This window comes from Adiantum capillus-veneris, chromosome 2 (genome assembly GCF_014529385.1).
Source record: "Adiantum capillus-veneris isolate H3 chromosome 2, ASM1452938v2, whole genome shotgun sequence".
NCBI classification, from domain to species: Eukaryota; Viridiplantae; Streptophyta; class Polypodiopsida; order Polypodiales; family Pteridaceae; genus Adiantum; species Adiantum capillus-veneris.
Genome location: NC_140932.1, coordinates 156,360,747 through 156,384,402, shown reverse-complemented (window position 1 = coordinate 156,384,402; position 23,656 = coordinate 156,360,747). Strand labels below are relative to the sequence as shown.

Below are 23,656 nucleotides of genomic sequence, written 5' to 3'. Positions count from 1 at the left end.
TGGCTCTATGGCCAGGAGGTGAGCCTGATGTCCGCTCACTACGTGTGTCTAGGTGTGAGTTGGCTTGCGTCATGTCATGTGTGCAAGATGGATCCGGCAAGGGACTAACAGTTATGATCTATCCAACGGTCCGCTTAGTACAGGTGATAGAGCCTTACACTGGCAAGGTCTATGACGGAATGGACTACATGGTCGAGCAGCTCAAAAAGTTTATCTCGACACAAAAAATATATGATAAACGCACAGGCCATTGTGCAAGATAAGGACTGTACAGCTCTTACTTGCACTCTTGCATGGATCAGCCTACCTGCAGGATTCTAAGTTTCCGAATGCAAAACAGGAGACCGATTTAGCAGGGAACTGCCACTGGATCTGGCCCAGAGACACAGTGAGAGGTTATCTCCCAGATTACAAGAGGATGGTAGTGTATTGTGCAAGCCGAGTGTGGCATACCCAGAACCTGATTCGGATGAGCCGGAACTTCAAAATGTGGCCATCCACATCCTTAGCCAGGCAATTAGCGACTCTCCCTAGGAGCATTTTTGGAGTTCATGTGCCACCGTTGCTTCAAACAAAAGGAACCAACTCCATGTGGAAAAATCAAAGTTCATAGGACAAATTTGTTGGCACAAACTTCTGATGCTACCCACAAGACAATTTGATCATCAGCGTCAGCCTAGAGGAAATGATCTGACATTGCCATAAATGTCATTGGCATCCAATAGTGGATGTAAAGGTAGATATCAATATATGAGGCAGGGCAGACTCAGCCATCATGAAGCCTCACACAAAAAAACATTAAAGAAAGTCAAAACTCTTAGCAGAGTCTATTTTCTATGTTGTAAACAGTTTTATAGACTTCATGCAGTAAGAATGTTCCTCAGTCATAAGCATAGAAGGAAAAAAGTAGGTTTGGTGAAAACTGCCATAATTACACCAGCAGAAAAATGGTAGAACCTTTATTTGGAAATATCAAACTATTCTTTGGGGGGGTTAGTATATAGGAAGCAATTTGGCGGAGCATGAAAATACTTCTTGTGAATTACTGTTAACAGGGACTTACAATTCTAAAAGCATCGTTGAAAAATCAACAAATAAGAAACAGGAAGGCAAAACAATAACAAACTGAAAAATAAAATGGATCAAACCTCTGTCCGAGTAAAATCATCAGGTTCACCCGATCTTGATGTAATAACAAGGTTGTCTTGCCAATTACGAGCACGTCCCTGAACTTTTAATTGCCAATCCGCACCAACAAGAGCCAAATCCAAAGTAGGATCTAGACCTTGCTCAGGTTCAAATCTGGCACGATTAGGATGGTCCCTGTTTAGCCGCACCTGAAATGTGTAACCAAAGTTTGTAAGAAGAAACTATACGAGTACAACATATTACAAGAGGGTATAATATAATCCATAAATGCAAACCATAGATAAAAATTATGCGTCATTTTTTTTCCTAAATCATATTAACTGTAGCAGGACAACTATTCTCTTATTATGAGAAGTTCAATACGCACGTGCACGCGCGCTTAATTAACTTCTCATAGAGACAAAAGAGAACTAACCTATGAATCAGTAAGATCTAATAAACAAAAAGAGCCTTCGCTATGATGTATCACCGTTAGAGAGAGTGAATGGATGTGTGGATGGCATACAAGGCATGAGTACTGTCAGAAACAAGAGCGCACGCGAATATCAATAGACGTAAATAACTAAACCAGACCAAGAATAAAGGGAGAAGAGAGAATAAGAAGATCGACACAGAATGGGGATCAGAAGCCCCGCCACCCCACCCCCTCTCTCTTTCCCTTTTATGAGTATCTTTGTTTTCGTAGACAATTCTTTTACAAGCACATGAACCGAGCCTGGGGCACTATTCCCACGCTCCGTTCTCGATCTCAAATCATAGTTACCCGGAACGCGGAACGGGGAACCGCATGTGGTCCTCACGAATTATGAAACGTTCTTGATGGGCATCCTCTCCGGGATGTTGTCTCTTGAAACGCATTCATTGCGGATATGCCTACCATGGCTGTGGCAAGGAAGCTTTGGGCTATTTTAACCAAATGCCAATGCAATCACATATGCTTGCACCTTGAAGGCTTGTGGCCATATGGAAGACACCTTCATATGGGTGGAGAATTCGCGATGAGATTGCTAGTCAAGGGCTGTTGGAGAAACATGATGTGCTTGGCAATGGTTTGCTTGAAACGTATGTCAATTGTGGTGCCCTTACAAAAGCACATAAAGTTCTTGATTGCTTTCCGAGAGAACATTGGTGAGAGTGTATGCTAATGTGGTGTCATATGAAATCACGATAAGTTATTGATAGGCATCCTCATGTCAGCACCTGGAACGTGTTCATTGCAGGATATGATCAACATGGTTGTGGCAAGGAGCTCTGGGATGTTTTAACCAGGTATGAAGAGGAGCCTTTCTGCAAAGCCTTTCTCTTTGGGCATCAGAACATTGCCTTTCCACTCTCCCATGTGCTGGTAGTTTTGAACCACCCAAGGATGATTGGAAAGCCCAAGGTAAAAAGTGCATATCACACTCCTCAACCCACTGTGTATACTTCGCATTGATTGGTTGTATGCATTGGCGTGCTAATAAAGCCAACAAAGCAAAGATGCGTAGAAAATCAGATGCTTGGTTGACTGACATATTGCTTCTTTGGCAAACAATGGCGGGAGGGGGCAGCAGGCAAGTCTACGCCAAGCAACATCTATCATCTAGCATGTGTTGCTTTTGCACCACTTCAACCAAGGACAGGTGGCATCACTTCATTAACTGTCATCTTGCCACAAAGATTTAGGGCTTGGTTTCCTCCATCTGGCTTCATGCTTTCGGTGATACTCTTGCCTTGTGACACAGTTTTTGGAAGGGGCCTTCATGCATATATCATGCTTCGCTAGCAACTATGGATGTAGGATGGTTACCATCAACGAGGAGGAGGTAAGGAGCACCTGAAGGATCCTACCAGGATCTGAGTGGAAGTGTGCTAACCTCTCCAAGACATGGTGCTCAAACTGGAGATAGAAGATCTTCAACGCTAGAGTTCAGTGCGACTTTTTTTCTCAAAGATAACCATTCCTTGTTTAAAATAATCATAATCTACAGGTACTACTGCCTTTTTTTTATGCGACCATTTCTTGTTGAAAAAAAATCCTAATCTACAGTTACTACTGCATGTGGGTCCATAATAGGAAAATAACATGCTAAAATGTACTTCAAGCGTGTGCTTTTACCTGCATGTGAGTATAAGTGTGTAGGTGTAACATGCAAAGGTGTGTATGTGGGTCCATAATAGGAAAATACCATGCTAAAATTTACTTCAAGCGTGTGTTTTTACCTGTATGTGAGTATAAGTGTGTAGGTGTAACATGCAAAGGTGTATATGCCCAAGTGCACACCCCCCATACATGTGCATGCCTGTGGGTCTCTGTGGTTTAGATTTTACCGTGCCCAAACCATAAGGAAGGAGCATAGACAGCAATGAATGGCAAAGAGGCTACAAGTTGATAGCGACACATGGGACAGGTTACAGGGGAAAGGAGTGACACTAAACTTTCAATTTACCTGCGTAGCGACAAGATTGACATCACCATTTTCAAAGGTTAGAGTGCCCTTTGGCTTGATCCATTGTGGATCTGCCAAGCCATTAAGCTCCAGCTCCCCACTAACTGCAAAATTTAGAATTAATGGATAGACAACGCGTAGTTCGGGACCAAGGACAAGCTTTAAATTTTTCAGGCCAACAGCAACGAGGGACTTCATTTGTTCCTTTTTCTCTTCTGTCTTGTCCTCATTACCTGAACACCACAACCAAACTTTCTCCATCAGGAATGCAGATATGACAACAGGAAAGATAAATGGAGAATTTGATCTTACCATTAATGGCCTGTGTGTCTCGAAGATGGTCAGGCAGTGACCCAACGTCATTTTGTGGAAATCGGACCAAATTTCCACCAACATCACTCTGAGGAAAACGGTTCATTTTCCCACCGGCTGCCATCCCTGTCAAGCTAGAGGCCAAGGTTGAAGCAGCTGTAGTTACTCCCTTCTCCTGTGGAAGATAAGCTTCTCCATGGCTAAGTTTGATCATGCCCGAAACTTCTGGTTCAAGAATACTCCCAGTGAACCTCATCTGACTATCTACCTGACCACTGCTCAAAATATGTGCAAATCATTGTCTTCTACAGATCTTACACAGACAGGTAACAATTCAATTGACAACACTATGGGAGGATCTCATACCTGAACATATTCTTCGCACGCACCTCCAGATAGTCGGTTCGAAGCTCAACATTGTTCCCAAATGAAGGCTCACTTGCTCGGAGAGGAAGCTTCCCTTTGACATACAGCCTGCCTTTCCTTCCTACTCTCCCTTCAAGGCCCTCCACACGTAATTGATTGTTGACAACACGAATGGTCCCTCCAAAATTTGATAGGGGACGAGGAAGAACAGGAGAAGAAATGGATACTCTATGAAAAGATGCTACACCATCAACAGTTGGTTGATCAACTGTTCCTCTCACCTGATAAATAGGATCATTCAGTTTAAATCTGCACACTAATCTAGTTTCTTTCAAATGGTAAACCTTTTAATGAAACTAAGGTTCACATACATAGGAAAACCCACCTGTAAGGTCAAGTCTGCATTGCCTTGCAGCCAATGCAGATGAGGTGAAAGTGCTGTGATCAGCATCATACCTCCATCTTTCACAGTTGCATCCATTTGAACAGCTCCTTTATCTGAGAAATCCCAATCAAGCTCCTTCAAAGACTCTGCCAGGTGAACTTCCCAGCCATCATCTCCTAATCTATCCCGAACAATCTTCTTCTCTTCAGTGTCATTTTCTTCAATTGCTTTACTCTTATTTCTGTTCCATCCTCGAGATCTTTTCAAATTCCTGACTTCCTCCTGTGCTTCATCATCCTGTGGTGCATCGAAATCAGTGGCCTCTAGTGGAAGGCTCCCCCTTAAACGAACATGTCCACTGCGCACCACTGGCTCGAACTTCGCATTGAAATTCAATCGGTTTGCTGATGTTATGGATGCTACAACCTCTGCACATCCCAAGTCAACCCCTCCAATCACACCATCTAAAAGTCGAACTTGCACATCACACTGTGGTTTAGCTAACGGGCCTCTCAAATCCCCTTCCATGTACAATATTCCTCGAATTGATGATATTGGTGCTCTTGCTGTTTGGTATGGAACTGGTTGCATTGTTGATGACTGGACAGCATGGAGCAAAGGTGGTACCAAACCGATTGGAAAATTTAGGACTGCAAAGTGCAGGTTCGACTTTGGACCTAACAAGGTTCCATCTGCATGTAAAGTGGCAGTGTCCTTTTGTATAAATATTTTGTCTAGATGAAGACCATCATTGTTGTTAAAGCTTCCAGCAGAAGAAACTCTTTGAATTTTGTATGATCCCCACTCCCATTCCTCTCCATGGAAGTCAAAGTCAGCCTGTTACATTAACCATAAGTTTGCATTTGTACAAGAGAAAAACTGCTACACAAGTTTCTCATTCAGAGATTTGATGCTCACACTAGTATCGCCATTCCCTCCACCACTAGCATCAAATGTTCCATGCCAATGTCCTTTTAACTCTGCAAGCCCGGGTAGAGGAATTGATTCTTGAGCGCCCTCCTCCAATGTAGGCACTTCCTTGTTATGTCGTAAACTCTATCAATTAGCCACAAACTTGCAGTTTAGTTGTGTCCGTCTTCAAAAGAAAGATTGTAATAGTCTTCTTTTCCTAGAGCTTAGATACCTCAAGCTGTTGCTTCATGTTTTCTGTAGAAAATCCAGCATGCTGCATTGCTTGCATGAAAAGTTCCTGCCAGAAGTCAAGACATGGCCATGTTGTGGTGCACACACACACACATCATGACCTCAATAAGCTAAAAGTCCTTTGACAACTGTCCTCGACGCATCAGCATTATCACAATGCAATTGACCTACAAACCTTAGACCTTGACACAACTGCCGGATCACTACTTCTAGAAAGCAGGCGAGCTACAGGAAGCATATCTGTGACTTCTGCTCCTGGCACTTCAAGTTGCAGCCGCCAACGACCCAATGATGTCATGAAGCTTCCTAACTGCCCAGCCATAGCAGTTTTTGACGATCCATCTCCTCTATCTTTCTCTGCAAAAAAATGGTCTCGTGGTCCTGGCAGCACATACTCACCCTGAAGCTCATACCGACTGGATGCTTGTTCTAGCACAGATTGTTCTAAGGTGATCTGGGCATACAATGGACCATTCAGTACTACAAAGTTTGATGTACTTTAAAGTAGCATAGACTGAGGCTTGCGCCATAGACATTGAATATGAAAGGAAACACACCACATCCCCAGACCATCGACAGGACAAATCAAGAGACTCGCCCTGAACACCACTAAATCGAGGGCGGCGGACAGATAAAATGCCATGGCCCTTTCTTTTCTGGAAGTTTAACTGTGTGTCTGCCTACAGAGGCACAAGCATACAATTAGAACAAGAAAGAATTGTTGTTCCGTTGCTTCACATTTCGAATCGCTTCTACCTTTTGAATGGTGCCACGTAAAGAAGCAAGTTCCAGTTCATCTAGCTGCAGGTTCCGTACCTGAAAAGGAATCAAATTTTTTACCGGAAAACTACTTGCTCACAACCAGAACCCAAGACTTTGATGCCCAAGCATCACTGCAGGAAACCAATAAGGATAGCTGCAGCTCATCAGATGTAAGTGAAAGATAGCTTGCATTTCCCTTAGATGATTATCATTTCACCAGCAAGTTTGACACATGCAGAACCAACACCAATACAAATATACCTAAATTAAAACAAGAACACCTATGAAGGAGAGTGCTAGTTATAAAATCATCGCATCATCCAAAACATCATGCAAAAGTGTTGCTGACATCCCCAATGTCCACGCATCACTGCAGGAAACCAATAAGGCTAGCTGCAGCTCATGGATTGTAATTGAAAGATAGCCTCCGTTTTCCTTAGACAATTATCATTCCACCAGTAAGGTTGCACATGCAGAGCCAGCACCGATACAAATATACCTAGATAAAATTAAGAAAAGTCCAACTACACTTATGAAGGAAAGTGCAAAGAAATAATGCAATAGTGCTGATGACATCCCCAGAACCCAAGACATAAAGATCCAAGCATCACTGCAGAAAGTTTTATTTAAGGCTAGCTGCAGCTTATCCGGCATAAGTGTCAGATAGCCTGCATTTTACTTAAATGATTATCATTCCGCTAGCAAGCTCAACACATGCAGAGCCAGCACTGATACAAATATGTCCAGATAAAAACAAAAAAATCCCAAGTACACCTAAGAAGGAAAACGCAAGTTATGGACTCATCTGGAAAATATTGCAAAACTGTTGATGGCATCCCAATAAATGCCATCAGTGCCCAATAGCAGTATAGGACTATACAAAAACATGCTCAAAACAAACATCCCGTCCCACACACAAGAACATACATGGAAACAAATCTCTATATACGGATACAACAGTAAGGTAGTAGATTAGGTATGCGCACCACTAAGAACGGACAATCTTCAGATTTCACACTTTGAATCCATTTATGTACCTAATATATTTTGGAGCCTAGAAAGGAGCTTGTTGCATATGCACCAAGAATAAAACATTTTGTAGAATGTCCAAAAGCAACTTGATTCTCTCAAACTGAAATGGCACCTACAGAGGAGGATTGATATAGCAGTCTGATATCATAATTTAGCAAGCCGTCAAAACCTTATCCAACCCAAAAGCACAACCTTATGGAACTAGTTCTCCATGGAAGCAACTAAGAGAAATCTCATACTTACTCTCTAGCACCAGACGACTATAGACATGGACATAAACAAGAGCAACCTCTGAATAAGTTAGATATAGAACACATGGAAAATACTATCCAAAAAGAAAACTTAAACCTTTTAAAGAAACAAATAATTGACAAACTTTGTAAGATGCATATGTTATCTCAAATGTTGTTCAATCTTGCAATGAAGCTTTTATCAAACCAATGTCTGTAATATGGGCTAGGTACTACTGAATAATCAATAGCATTATCAGTATCCAAACAAGAAGGAAGAGAATAATTCTCATCAATAAAGAACAAGAAATTTCCATTAAGATCAAGAAGTAACATCACCAATGCAATGCTAAGAGTTATTTCTGTTAGTAAATGTGGAACTCAACTATTTCAGAAAAGTGAATGAAAATGAGACGATGCTGACCTCAAGTTTTGCAGATTGACCTGGTTTGTAATCCATGTACATACGAAGTGGGCCTCTTTCCAAGAGAAAAGAAAATGATTGTTTAGCCGGCTCAGCTGACAAATTCGCAAGTGGCACCCTTTGCTCAAGGTTCTCAAAGTCAAGATCCTTTGAAAAGTTAACTGTCAAATGCTCATCTGCCCTTCCAACCGCATTGAGCTAAAAACAAAGCATGTGTACTATGACCATGTTTTTCAAAATATAATATCGCAAAAGAAAGATTACAATGTTGCAAGAGTACGATGTAAGCAAGCTGTAATGTCCTCTTTGGGCAGAAAAAAATCACAACCAGGCAGCTAAATTCTCTCTCTCTCTCTCTCTCTCTCTCTCTCTCTCTCTCTCTCTCTCTCTCTCTCTCTCTCTTTCTTTCAATCCACCAGCTGCGGATTGAAACTGGGAGATACAGCGGAGTACCAGCAGAGGCCAGGACATGCCCCTTGTGTGACATGGAACCGGAGACAGAGCTGCATTATACATGCCGCTGCCCTGTCTACTACGAGATACGAGGCCGCTTCCATTGACTGTTCAGAGAGGGTTTTGGACCACTCGCAAGAGTAATGGGATACGAAGATCAGAGATGCCTAGGTTTGTTCTTGCTCGAGCTGCGCAGACACAGAGAGAGCCTGATGAATGGCAGGGCTAGCCAGTCTCAAAGACGGATCACAGACTCTTCAGAGCAGACACAGGACAGCCGCAAGAGCCACTCCCACAGCAGAGCTCCCCCTTGTCTCACACCAGCGGCACATTGATCGACCGAGCGATTGAACTGGGGAAATCCAGGCGCCCACGACTGCGAAGGACTACACAGCACCGACGGAGGCTACCTCAAAAGATTCGGAGCACGCTGGCCAGGCATGCACGACGCCCGGTCAGACTACTAACCATGGAGGAAATTGATGAGATTCGCCAACGACCGATGCTAGATTTTTTGTAATAAACCGCCCAAATTTTGCTTAGTCTTTTGCTTAGCTCACATCGACCAGCCTAGGACCCCATAGTATATATCTTTGTTTTGTATTGTTGTTAGGTTATTTTCGTTACTCTGACTTTGTATCAGATCCACCACCTTGTAACTTTCTGGTCTCATAGGTCACTATGGCCTTTTGAAGACGGTAATATAACATTTCATTTCATTTCATTTCTCACACACACACACACACACACACACACACACACACCTCGCTGTTTCAGATTCCATAGCATTTTATTCTGTCATTTTTGTTACTCTGACTTTGTATCAGATCCACCACATTGTAACTTTCTGGTCTCATAGGTCATTCTGGCCTTCTGAAGACGTTAATATAACATTTCATTCATCTCTCTCTCTCTCTCTCTCTCTCTCTCTCTCTCTCTCTCTCTCTCTCTCTTCAAACTTCTTTAGAGCAGACATTGGACACCCGGAGGAGCCACTACCACAGCAGAGCTCGTCGCCTCACACCAGAGGCACACTGATCGATCAGGTGACCGAGCTGGGGAGATCCAGACGCCCACGACTGCGGAGGACTACACAGCACCGACCGAGGCTGCATCAGAGGATTCGAATCACTTTGGCCCAACATGCACGACGCCCGGTCAGACTATTGACCATGGAGGAGATTGAAGACATCCGCCAACGATCGATGCTGGATCTCTTGTGATTTAGCTACCACAGCTAGCTGCTTTGCCCCGCTCACACCTACCAATCTAGGATTACATAGTATATTTGTTTTGTCATTTTGTTACTTTGACTTTGTATCAAATCCACCACATTGTAACTATTTGGTCTCATAGGTCACTTTGGCCTTTTGAAGACGTTAATATAACATTTCATTTTCATCTCTCTCTCTCTCTCTCTCTCTCTCTCTCTCTCTCTCTCTCTCTCTCTCTCTCTCTCTCTCTCTCTCTCTCTCTCCCTGCTCGCGCCTACTCTTGCTCGCTGCCCTCCCGCTCCCGCTCTATCTACCCTTGCGCTGCCTCTGCAAGCCCGCCCCCCCTCGTTTCGCCTGCAGCCCCGCCAAGTGCCCCCCCCCTCCCTCTTAAGCGTAGGATGTCCCCCCCCCTTCTTCTACGCGTAGGAAGTAAATTTTTTTATTTTTTATTTTGAAATGGTATCAGATTCGCTATGCTATATATATCGCTTCGTCTCATAGGCCAATTTGGCCTTTCGAAGACGTTAATATATCATTTGATTTCATAGGTCAATTTGGCCTTTCGAAGGCGTTAATATATCATTTTATTCCCTCTACTTTTTGATACTACCCCCTGCCCTTCTTCCCCCTCTTTCTCTCTCTCGTCTGCACTCTATCGCTCCCTCTCCCTTGCCATACCGCCCAACATTCTCCCACTCGCCCAGCTACCGCGCCCGCCGCTAGTGTGGGTGCACACGTACGTTTAGTGCCTCCTTGGCATACGGCGATCAAGCATGAGAAAGCTGAACGATAAAGCCGACCCCCTAGAGGATGCCATTCAAAAGTGCAAAGAGGAAATGACGGAGATCATTACCAAGATGAACCGCAATCTTTTGGCCACAATAAACATGCTCGAAGGACGCGTGCTAATCCAAGAGAGCAAGATAAGTACGTTGGAAGACCGAGTGACGACTCAAGAGGAAGAGATTGCGTCGCTCAAGAAAGATCTCGCTGAAGCACGATCAAGAAACACACTGGAAGAGGGCGAACTGCAACCCTCAGTAATCGAAGAAATCAACACAATCAAGGAGCAAGTACGGGCCATCAAAGAGGGAGAAGAGCAACACAAAGAAATGACGACTTCTTGGGTGGATGTTCTTACCAAAACTCAACAGAAGGCGGATGAAGCCGAGAAATGGATCAAGGTGGCCAAGAAAGGAAAAGGCAAGGAGATAACGCACACGTCCACACCCACTATCATTAATCAGACACTAGAGGAGGAGCAAAGGAGACGGGTGCGCGCTTTACATGTGAGAATTTGCGGTCTTAAAGACAAAGGCAATGTGGACGAAGAAGTAAAAGAACTCACAGCCTTGATGGGGGTTCATGAGCCGACGCACACAAGGGCATGGAGAGTGGGCAACATAAAGAAAAATGGAAGCAGTGGAGAAACCTCAAAAGAAAGAGATCTCATCCTCCGTTTTCCCTCCATGGAAGCGAAGAAGTCCTTCTTGAAGAAAAGACCAACTCTTAAAGAGACTGGCATCTTTCTCGGGGATGATCTCACCCTCTCGCAGATCGCTCATATGCAGGAAGTAATGCCGGAGATTAGAGCGGCAAGGGGACAAGGCAAGATTGCCTTTTACCGAGACGAAAAAGTGGTAATACTAGAGGGACACTCCACATGACGGTGCGAGTCTTATGGGACCACACTCAAAGTGGCTGCCTCGAACTGTAATGGATCTATGCGTCTTGATGTAGGTGCTTTTGAGGATAGCTTTACTGGAAGAGACATCATCTTTTACTCTGAGACACACCAGGCCCCTAGGCAATCCATGCCTCACATCAGTGGATACAAGTGGGAGACAGCTTACAGACGGGAGACACGCTCAGAACACAGAGGGCGGGGCTCGGGGGGAGTGGCAGTGTTATTTACAGAGGATCTGCAGCCACTGATACATATAGCCCGCACGCATGAGCAGGCTAGGTACATGTGGGTGAGATTGAAAGCAGAGACAGGCAGATATCTCTACCTAGCAATTTGCTACTTTCCCCTGAGTACATCAGTTTATGCATCACCCAGAGAACAGTCTCCTTTCTCTATTCTAGATGATGACATATGGGAGTTCTCTACGGATGGTGACATTATCATCCTAGGGGACTTCAATGCTAGGACTGCCCATCACCAGGCAGTGTTTTATGATACTTCAGAGGAGATGCTAAGAGAGCTAGATGTTGTGGAGACAGGCCTGTCCAGACTATCACACGATGTGGAATATACCGAGTATGCGCGACACCTGATAGACATGGGCACTGCACATGGATTGGCCATCTTGAACGGCCTACAGAGATTTCCTGCTGCGGGAGGTTTTACATGCTTCCCACACAGGCATGGAGCCAGCACAGTGGACTATGTCATGGCACAGTCGAATCTCATCTCTAGTATCCAGGATCTCACAGTTGGTGGGCCTAGACCGGTCAGGGTGGCAGTAGATCATGCTCTGGTGTCGATGACCATCTCTTTCCAATTCAGTGTAGCACACAGGCCACGAGTAGCAGCCCCTACTCGCTACACATTCACACCGGAGACGGATTTTGTATACATGGACGGGATCTACACACGCCTATGCACTGAGGACCCGGGGCGACCTCTGGAGGAGCTAACTACTATACTGACACAGACATTACATGAGGCAGCAGCAGAAGCATACCCACACAGCCAACCTGACCAAAGCCGCCGATGAGGGAGCATGCCTCAAAACAGCTGGTACGATGAGGAGTGCCGCCAGACTAGAGCCAGACTTCAGAGGGAGGTGCTTTTGGGGGACGTCACTCACAGACAGCCACAGATTGACTTCCGACGCCTGTTACGGGCGGAAGAACAGGGCTTTTTTGGCTCGACTAGAACAGGATCTATATCAGCTATTCTTGAGTCAGGACTCGCGTGAGGCGCGGCGGCTCTTTCATAAGCAGTCCCCCCCCCCCCCCCCCCCCCCCCCTTGCTATTTCCTCCACAGAGACCTGGGGTCAGTACGCATCATCTTTGTACACAATACCTGGACAGCCGCCCCTCCCCAACCCCCCTGACCCATGCCCACACACATGTGCTTTTTTCACCGCTGAGATGGTGAAGAAAGCTATTGACAAGATGAAGACTGGGAGAGCATATGATCATGATGGCCTAGTCGCTGAGCATTTCATGCATGCCAAAGACCTACTAGTAGAGCTTCTAGCAGTTATGTTTAACCGGGCCATGTGTGAGGGCCTACTGGACACTTGGAGCCTATCTACGATCGTACCTATCTTGAAGTCAGGAGACCCCATGGAGCCTGGGAATTATCGCACTATTATGATTGGGCACACACTGGCACGGTTGTATGCATCCATTCTTGAGCAACACCTAAGTAGATGGGCAGAGAGGGAAGGAATGCGTGCAACTGGGCAGGCAGGGTTCAGGAGAGGCTTCTCTACTCTCGACCACATCTTGACACTCAGGGCCCTCATCGAGGAAGGCAGATCTCATGGGAGACGGATCTATTGTAGCTTTGTGGACTTCCGCAAAGCTTTTGACACAGTACCCAGAGCTAGATTGATGCGCAGATTACAGGAAATGGGAGTACCCACAGAGCTCATTTGGGGGATCAAGGCATTGTACACATCAGTAGTGGGGCATGTACGCACCCCGGAGGGACTCTCTACACCGGTTCACTCCACTATTGGCGTGAAGCAGGGCTGCCCGCTCTCTCCTACTCTTTTCGGTATGTATGTGGATGAGATTTCTCACTACATTGACAGCCATGGGAATAAAGGTGCATAGCTGGCAGGGACATGGATTCCACTTTTGTTATATGTTGATGATATTGTGTTGATCTCCGAATCCCCAGAGGGAATGCAACGTCAATTAGATGCTTTGCATACGTTTGCCCACGAAAGTGGTTTGTCTGTCAACCTTGGTAAAACCAAGGTTATGGTGTTTAATACCACCCCACAGTGGATCAGGAGATCAGCACCTGCATTCACATACGGCCAGGAGAATGTGGAGTACATAGACGCTTACACTTACCTTGGAGTGGTTTTTAGCGGACCCACATTCTCACTCAGAAGAGCAGCAGAGACCAGACTGACCAGAGCCCACGCAGCATTGAGTAGATTGGAGAGGATGTGTTCGCAGGTTCAGTTTCAGGAGCCCCGGACGAAGCTCTGGCTCTTTGACACCTTGGTGGCTTCAACATTGCTCTATGGGGCTGAGATTTGGGGACCTTCATTGGATCACCACGAGAGGCCGGGTCGCACAAACGGATGGGGGAACATGGAGAAACCTCTCGTCTCTATGATCTCGCGGCTCATTAGAGCCAAGGCATCAGTACCACGGGCCATTATCCCAGCAGAGCTAGCGGCCCCCCCACTAGTGGTGGAGGCGCTCACCAGATCAGTCTCCTTCATAAACCGCACATGGGAACTTCCTAGAGACAGATATGCTTGCATAGCACCTGAGTCCTCTCAACAGTTAGCCATACAAGGAGATACAACATGCTGGTATGGGGAGATGACATATGGTTTCAGGCGCATGGGTTCAACATAGACAGGCTGCCACCATTCCAGTACTCATTGGAGGCACCATCTCTCACTCTTACACAGTCAGAGATCACCAAGCTCCTCCGCCAAGACCTGACGCAGCTAGACACCAGGAGAACATGGATACAACCAGCACAAGAACTAAGCACGAAGATGGCTTTCTACAGAGACCACCTTCTCCAGCTTACGGAAGATGGTTTTGTGACGAGACCCAGATACATGGATACCCACTTGTCTCATGGGATACGATGTGCTATTGGCCAGTTACGCACATCGTCTCACCAGCTGCGGATTGAAACTGGGAGATACAGCGGAGTACCAGCAACGGCCAGGACATGCCCCTTGTGTGACATGGAACCTCAGACAGAGCTGCATTATACATGCCGTTGCCCTGTCTACTATGAGATACGAGGCCGCTTCCATTGCTTGTTCAGAGAGGTTTTGGACCACTCTCAAGAGTAATGGGATACGAAGATCAAAGATGCCTGGGTTTGTTCTTGCTCGAGCTGCGCAGACACAGAGAGAGCCTGATGAATGGCGAGGCTAACCACTCTCAAAGACGGATCACAGACTTCTTCAGAGCAGACACGGGACAGCCGCAAGAGCCACTCCCACAACAGAGCTCCCCCTCGTCTCACACCAAAGGCACACTGATCGACTGAGCGATTGAACTGGGAAATCCAGGCGCCCATGACTGCGAAGGACTACACAACATCGACGGACGCTACGTCAAAAGATTCGGAGCACGCTGGCCAAGCATGCACGACGCCCGGTCAGACTACTAACCATGGAGGAAATTGATGTGATTCGCCAACGACCGATGCTAGATCTTTTGTGATTCAGCTATCCCAACAAGCCGCCCATTTTTGCTTAGTTTTCTGCTTAGCTCACGTCGACCAATCTGGAATCCCATAGTATATATCTTTGTTTTTGTTTTGTACTGTTGTTAGGTTATTTTGTTACTCTGACTTTGTATCAGATGCACCACCTCGTGACTTTCTGGTCTCATAGGTCACTATGGCTTTTTGAAGACGTTAATATAACATTTCATTTCATTTCATCTCTCTCTCTCTCTCTCTCTCTCTCTCTCTCTCTCTCCTCTCTCTCTCTCTCTCTCTCTCTCTCTCCTCTCTCTCTCTCTCTCTCTCTCTCTCTCTCTCTCTCTCTCTCCATGGTGCACCGAGGAGGATTCCCTCGAAGAATCCATCGTCAAGCTCAACAACATTCTTCAACCAATCAACATTGAGCCCGACACTGTCTCTTGGATCAACGACACACATAGGCATGTGCCTCTTGGACAGTGCATCCTCACTTTCAAGAACAAAGAAGAACGGACGAGGTTGCTGTGCCAATCATATCACCTCAAAGGGACAAAGCTTTGGATTGCCGAGGAATTGACTACAAACCAACTCAAGCACAAAGCAAGCCAGCTCAAAAAGATGCATGAAGCTCGTAAACAAGGTAAATCGACAGTCTACCGTGGCGGTAAATCCATCATTCAAGAGTTTCGAACTCCCAAGCCAGCTCCCCCTCTACCTGACCCCCCCTAGGTTTTGTTTTTTGTCTTGTATCCTTTCCTTTTCCTTTACCCCTAATGGACCCTCAATCCCTAACTGATATGTATCTAACGCCTCCACCCCGAAAACACAGATGTAATGTTTTTGTTTTGGTCCCATGGGTCATATCTGACCTTCGTGGACGATAATTAAATCTATCTCTCTCTCTCTCTCTCTCTCTCTCTCTCTCTCTCTCTCTCTCTCTCTCTCTCTCTCTCTCTCTTCTCTCTCTCTCTCTCTCTCTGTGTAGAGGTTCTTGCAGTGTTGTTAGATATGTTGGTAGAGGTTCTTGCAGTGTGAGGGGTCACCTGAGACTTGGACATTGTCTACTATTGTGCCTATCTTCAAAGCAAGTGATCCTACAGAGCCTGGGAATTACCGCACTATTATGGTTGGGCACACAATGGCACGGTTGTATGCATCCATTCTTGAGCAACAGTTGAGTAATCGTGCCATGTGTGAGGGGTCACCTGAGACTTGGACATTGTCTACTATTGTGCCTATCTTCAAAGCAGGTGATCCTACAGAGCCTGGGAATTACCGCACTAATATGGTTGGGCACACAATGGCACGGTTGTATGCATCCATTCTTGAGCAACAGTTGAGTAATTGGGCAGAGGGTGAAGGTGTACGAGCAAAGGGCCGGGCCGGTTTCAGAAGGGGTTTCTCCACTCTTGATCATATTCTGACACTCAGAGCGATCATTGAGGAGGGCGGGTCACATGGGAGACGGAATTATTGTAGCTTTGTGGATTTCCGCAAAGCATTTGACATGGTACCGAGAGCTCGATTGATGCGCAGACTGCAGGAGATGGGGGTGCTCATAGTGTTGATTTGGGGGATTATGGCTCTATACAGATCAATGATGGGACATGTACGCACTCCGGAGGGGATATCTAATTTAGTTCACTCCACCATTGGGGTGAAACAGGGTTGCCCATTGTCTCCTACTCTATTTGGTATGTATGTTAATGAGGTGTTTGATTACATTGACAGAGAGTGTGATAGAGGTGCCCAGTTGGCAGGGACGTGGATCCCATTGTTGTTATATACTGATGATATTGTGTTGATCTCCGACTCACCAGAGGGTATGCAGCGACAATTGAATGCATTACACAAATTTGCAGAGGATAGTGGATTGTCTGTAAACCTTGGTAAAACCAAGGTTATGGTGTTCAACACCACGCATCAGGAGATCAGCACCCACTTTCACATATGGTCAAGAGATTGTAGAGTATACATGTAAGGTGCAGCAGAAGTGAATGTTGAACTTTGCTCAAGATGAGAACTCCGAACTATGCTCAAGGTTCCTTTTACTTACGGAAGGGAGAGCCTTCCGATCCTCTAGTGAGAGAGTGCAAATGATCACAAACAAAGTGGATAAACACTGTGAATGAAAGTACTGAGACTGAGAGATAGAGAGAGAAGAATACGACACCAGAATGTTGTCAAACCCTCCTCCGAAGGCCCCACTCTCTATGGCGAGAGCGGTCTATTATTGATTGCACAAATCTCTACAATGCTTTGGACTTGCCGACGATGTCGACGACGATGAGGACGACGCCGAGACGGGCTGAAAACTGAAACGCTAATGGCTGAAATCTGCAAATCTTTATTTGCTGAATTCTGACTCTATGTTGATGACGACGTCAATGACGACGATGCGACGACGACGACGGGCTGAAAATGCAGATGCTGAAATCTGCGTTTCCCGGGCTGAAACTGCAAACTGCGCTGGATCTGACCGTGCAACGAAGATCTGCTACGGAAAGGTGGGGTGTGCGAGATTCCGAACTTCTTCTGCGATGTCTGACTGCTGGAAGCTGAAAACGCTGATGCTTCTTGGTGTTCCGTCGCGGTGAATCTGCAAAACGCTAAAGTGTTATGCTGATGCAAAAACACTTTTTCCACCGCTTTTTTTGGGCCTTGCCCTACGGTGCTACGTCAACATGTCTGCGCATTTTACGGGATTTCCCTGCTGCCCTTTTAGGGTTAGGGTTAGGGTTAGGGTTAGGGTTTCTACAATTTTTAGGGTTTTTTGCAGATTTTGAGTTTGCAGATTTTAGGGTTAGGGTTTCCAGAATTAGGGTTTCACCAGCAAGTAGGGTTTCAGCTCTCGAACAGCTACGTCATCACTTTGTGACATACCCCCCTCTTGAAAGGATTGTAATCGCCCTCGATTACGCCTGCAAAACAGACAGACGCCATAAACCGTCTCAGCAGACACTGACTGTTAGTACCTACATACTAGGACACACATCTAGCACATGTACCAATCGACAATCACATCACAGGACATCACATGACATTCAACATTCATTCGGATCTTGAGACCATGATTTATCGGCAATGTAGCTAGCAATCGCATCTAGATCCACTCGGGACCTCATCGATGTCCAATTGACTAACCCCTATTGCAACCATGTCTATTCGAGATCAATTAGACCAAAATGCTGCAGTCATTTCGTCTATCAGTTCCTGCACTTAAAAAGAAGTCAAGAACAAATCAGTATCATATTCAAGAATTCCATTTCATAAAGTCATACAGCAAAATACTGTCAGCTTTCAGTATCCCTGAAGCTCAAAGAGACATCAGTGACTCTAGTATCAAAATCAAGGCATCTGTTGACAAAGGAGCGGAGTAACTCGCCTCTTGTGCATCCCACTGCACTAGATCTCCGGCCAAGCTGAATTCTGGGTTTCATTTGGAGTAGACCAAAAGCCTCGAGGTAAAGTTTCACAATCTGAGAAGTATCTGCGAGGTCCTCCTCCTCCATCCACTTCGCATTTGATGCAAGATAGTTCTTGCACTTAACCAAGAACTGCCTTCAGACTTTACCTTTATTCTTCGTATCCTTATGTGCCAAAATCTGTTCAGGAACAAGGATCTCCTCGTTTTCTTCCACTTCGGGTTGCTCATCAAGCTCCCGATCATCAGGCACATCACCCCTTTGAAAGGTTTCAAGAGACTCACATGAAATGAATTCTGAATCCTCCAAGTATCAGGCAGTTTCAGTCGGAAGAAGACATCATTTATCTTTTCAGAGATCTGGAAAGGTTCGTGGTATCGCATACTAAGCTTTGGAAAAAGCATGTCCTTTCCTTTTTTCTTTCTCAGGCGTGCCTTCTCAAAACGTAAGAGCACCCAATCATCCTCCTTCAATTTCAAGTCACGATGATGGCGATCCGCTGCCTTTTTCTGTCGTTCTTGAGATTTCTGCAAAGCCTCGCGAACCTTGGCAAAAGCCGTATCTAAGTCTCGCGTATAATCATTTGCTTCAAAAATCTTATCTTTCGTGCTTAGGAAGGGTGGAACCTTCGCAGCACCTTCAACAATCTCAAATGGCGCCTTCCCCGTCAAAGAGTGTATCGTGTTATTGTAGGCAAATTCCACCAAATGTAGGTACTTATGCGCAGCGAAGAAGTCCTTGTTCATTCGATCAGCTTTAGCTATCCAATGAGATACTGAAGCATGATGAGTGAACTCTGACCTAACGTCCTGTACGCGACGAATTTCCTCTGTGAGCTCTGTCTGTCTAGCAACGAGATAAGCATCCTAAGGCCACTCCTCAAGCAAGCGATGTGTGGAACCAGGAGGAATGTGGAGATCAGACTCGCGTACTCTCAACTGAAGATGAATAATAGCAGTCTGATCACAGTAGTAAATACTAGACTGAGTAATGCAGTGGGCAAGGAACTCTCCAGGGAGACCACGATAAGAAGCACCCGTGGACCATAAGTCTCGAATCTGCTGCTGCAAAACTTCAGTGGTGAGAACACTGTCAGGGATGCGGCAGCCTCGTCTCTGTGCAGATGATCTAGTGAAGGAGATAAACAATGAGATGGGTAAATGATCTGAGAGGCTGGTCCCTCTCCAAATAGTAGTAAATCCACCTAGAGCTGCTGCCCAAGGGCCAATGTAAAACCGATCAAGTTGCTCTAATAATCTTCCCTGCTGTCTCTGAAACCCCCACGAGTAATGAAGTGTAGCAGGGTGGTGACCAAAAGAGGGTATGTGCCAAGCGTCAACACCTTGAATAGCTAGAAGAAATCGATCCCAAGCTGGCTGCTCATCGAGAGAAATGGATGATAGAACTGGAGGTGTGATGGATCGCCAGTCAGAGTCGCTCTCGACGTTGTTGAAGTCGCCTCCAACAACCCAAGAGGCTACAGCAGGTAGAACAGCAGCCAAGGCGGACCAAAAAGTAGCTCTCTCCCGAGGAGTAGTGGGTGCATAGACTGACATAAAACCAATGATAGAGTCCTGAATCCGAATAGAAACATAGACTGCTCTGCCAGCGACAAGGGTGTCATGCTGCTGAACTGAGGCCAAGTAACGTGGCCCCACTGAAATGCATACATCTCTCTCTCTCTCTCTCTCTCTCTCTCTCTCTCTCTCTCCTCTCTCTCTCTCTCTCTCTCTCTCGTCTCTCTCTCTCTCTCTCTCTCTCTCTCTCTCTCTCTCTCTCTCCCTCTCTCTCCTCTCCTCTCTCTCTCTCTCTCTCTTCTCTCTCTCTCCTCCTCTCTCTCTCTCTCTCTCTCTCTCTCCTCTCTCTCTCTCTCTCTCTCTTCTCTCTCTCTCTCTCTCTCTCTCTCTCTCTCTCTCTCTCTCTCTCTCTCTCTCCCTCCTCTCTCTCCTCTCTCTCCTCTCTCTCTCCTCTCTCTCTCTCTCCACTCTCTCTCTCTCTCTCTCTCTCTCTCCTCTCTCTCTCTCTCTCTCTCTCTCTCCTCTCTCTCTCTCTCTCTCTCCTCTCTCTCTCTCTCTCTCTCTCTCTCTCTCTCTCTCTCCTCGCGTGAGGCGTGGCGGCTCTTTCATGAGCAGTCCCCCCCCCCCCCCCCCCCTCCCTCTATTTCCTCCACAGAGACCTGGGGTCAGTACGCATCATCTTTGTACACAGTACCTGGACAATCGCCCCTTCCCAACCCCCCCGATCCATGCCCACACACATGTGCTTTTTTCACCGCTGAGATGGTGAAGAAAGCCATTGACAAGATGAGGACTGCAAGGGCATAAGATCATGATGGCTTAGTCGCTGAGCATTTCATGCATGCCAAAGACCTACTAGCAAAGCTTCTAGCAGTTATATTTCACCGTGCCATGTGTGAGGGTCTACTCGACACTTGGAGCCTATCTACGATTGTACCTATCTTCAAGTCAGGAGACCCCATGGAGCCTGGGAATTATCGCACTATCATGATTGGACACACACTGGCACGGTTGTATGCATCCATTCTTGAGCAACAGCTGAGTAGATGGGCAGACAGGGAAGGAATGCGTGCAGCTGCGCAGGCAGGATTCAGGAGAGGCTTCTCTACTCTTGACCATATCCTGACACTCAGGGCCATCATCGAGGAGGGCAGATCTCATGGGCGACGGATCTATTGTAGCTTTGTGGACTTCCGCAAAGCTTTTGACACAGTACCCAAAGATAGATTGATGCGTAGATTACAGGAAATGGGAGTACCAACAGAGCTCATTTGGGGGATCATGGCATTGTACAGATCAGTAGTAGGGCATGTACGCACCCCTGAGAGACTTTCTACACCAGTTCACTCCACTATTGGGGTGAAGCAGGGCTGCCCGCTCTCTCCTACTCTTTTCGGTATGTATGTGGATGAGGTTTCTGACTACATTGAGAGCGATGGTGATAGAGGTGCACAGTTGGCAGGGACATGGATTCCACTTTTGTTATATGCTGATGATATAGTGTTGATCTCCGAATCCCCAGAGGGAATGCAACGTCAATTGGATGCTTTGCATAGGTTTGCCCACGAAAGTGGTTTGTATGTCAACCTTGGTAAAACCAAGGTTATGGTGTTTAATACCACACCACAATCGATAAGGAGGTCAGCACCTACATTCACATACGGCCAGGAGACTGTGGAGTACACAGATGCTTACACTTACCTTGGAGTGGTTTTTAGCGGACTTGCATTCTCACTCAGAAGAGCAGCAGAGACCAGACTCACTAGAGCCCACGCCGCATTGGGTAGATTGGAGAAGATGTGTTCGCAAGTTCAGTTTCAGGAACCCCGGACAAAGCTCTGGCTCTTTGACACCCTGGTGGCTTCAGCATTGCTCTATGGAGCTGAGATATGGAGACCTTCATTAGATCACCACGGGAGACCGGGTCGTACAGATGGATGGGGGAACATGGAGAAACCTCTCGTCTCTATGATCTCGCGGCTCATTAGAGCCAAGGCATCAGTACCACAGGCCATTATCCGAGCAGAGCTAGCGGCCCCCCCACTAGTAGTTGAGGCGCTCATCAGATTAGTCTCTGTCACCAGCGTGTGACTACTATCTATCCTTTTTGTTGATTTCTTTCTTATTATTTATTTACTTTCACTTTTTGGAAACACCCCTCGGGAAATCTAACTACCCTGCATTGCATAGCTAGTGTGGAACTGTCCAGAGGGAGTCCAAGCCTGAGAGCAAGAGAGCACTAAGGTTGGACAAAGACTATGGTTAGCCAAAATGGGGTCATTGACTAGCCAAAGTGGAATCCTTTGCTACAGAGGCTACATTTCAGTTTTGGGTGTGGCTGCAGTGTACAAAGGGGGTCAGATGACCTAGAAAGATACAATGGCAACACCTCCTAAAATTTAGGGAACTGCTATTTTGGGACCTGAAAATGTGTTTGCGTCATTACCTCCGGAATGACAAGGAGAACATTTTCTTACTCTGCCGTGAAGTCAACTGGGCAACCGGTTGGGAGATTTTTAGGCGGCAACCCCGAAACGGGAAAATGCTTGTAAATGCGCCAAGTGGCACCTTCTGGTGCACTTTCCTCATGCAACAAGAAGTGGCGCTGAATTTAGGAGGAGGAGGGCTCATTTGCTGATTTTTGTCACAAGTTAAGAGATATGGAGTGCTTCCTTTCCCTCCTATGTACAGTGCGGTGCCAGGAGTGATGCCCTGCACGCTACGCACTGCCCTCTCTCTCCCCTACGGCAGTATGTTATGCCCCACTAGTGGGCTTTTCGATTGACCAATGTACAGTTGTGTGGGTTCATGCGCGATTGCCGAGGCAAGAGCCTCTTGCACAGGTACTGGATTAGCTAGCAGCTAATCCCCCCGCAGGTACAAGTGAATTCGGAGAGGTTTCACGCCAGAAATCTCGTCCGATTCAAAGGGCAAGTAGCCCTACAGGTGCGGGAGCTCGAGGACTTGCTACGGATGCGACCGGCACGCGAAACTGAGCCCGAAACAGTAAATTACAGCCTGCTGTGTATTTTTGCAGGTTTAGGGTTTTCGCCCTAAACGGTCCCTAACACCCCCAAGAGGTTCAGGGACGCGAGGGGACTGTTGTACAGGTGATCTGGCGCATTTTCGGGGCTGAAAACAGAGAATTCAGCGTGCTGCAGATTCTCGCCAGGTTTTGCAAAGTGCTCGGGAAAGTCAGTCAATGCGTGGGAATACTGACTGTGAAGGGTCCTAGTACAGTTATGCTGCCGAAATCGGGCCGGAACAGTTGAAATTCAGCCAAGTTTGTGCAGGGCAGCTTGTAGGGAACCACAGCGTTTATTCCCTCTTTTGAACAATAAAAAATACCGAAAGGGGCGCCTAAGTTAGGGCCAATCTGGTGTCGGTCTATTCATACAGGTGCAATCTAGCAGCCTGTA

The 23,656-nt window shown here is 46.3% G+C and overlaps 1 protein-coding gene across 1 annotated transcript in view; it reads right to left on the bottom strand.

The window, feature by feature from the left end:
- The window catches only part of EMB2410 (embryo defective 2410), a 67,018-nt gene that overhangs the window by 17,462 nt on the left and 25,900 nt on the right, over positions 1 to 23,656 (bottom strand). Inside the window, exons 11-21 of the mRNA XM_086491921.1 lie at positions 8,254 to 8,451; positions 6,562 to 6,621; positions 6,363 to 6,485; positions 5,981 to 6,259; positions 5,786 to 5,851; positions 5,560 to 5,697; positions 4,642 to 5,478; positions 4,257 to 4,537; positions 3,891 to 4,165; positions 3,579 to 3,811; positions 1,149 to 1,337 (exon numbers count right to left, since the gene is read on the bottom strand). Coding sequence (XP_086348047.1) covers positions 1,149 to 1,337; positions 3,579 to 3,811; positions 3,891 to 4,165; positions 4,257 to 4,537; positions 4,642 to 5,478; positions 5,560 to 5,697; positions 5,786 to 5,851; positions 5,981 to 6,259; positions 6,363 to 6,485; positions 6,562 to 6,621; positions 8,254 to 8,451 — 2,679 coding nt within the window. The remainder of the gene's footprint in view (positions 1 to 1,148; positions 1,338 to 3,578; positions 3,812 to 3,890; positions 4,166 to 4,256; positions 4,538 to 4,641; positions 5,479 to 5,559; positions 5,698 to 5,785; positions 5,852 to 5,980; positions 6,260 to 6,362; positions 6,486 to 6,561; positions 6,622 to 8,253; positions 8,452 to 23,656) is intronic.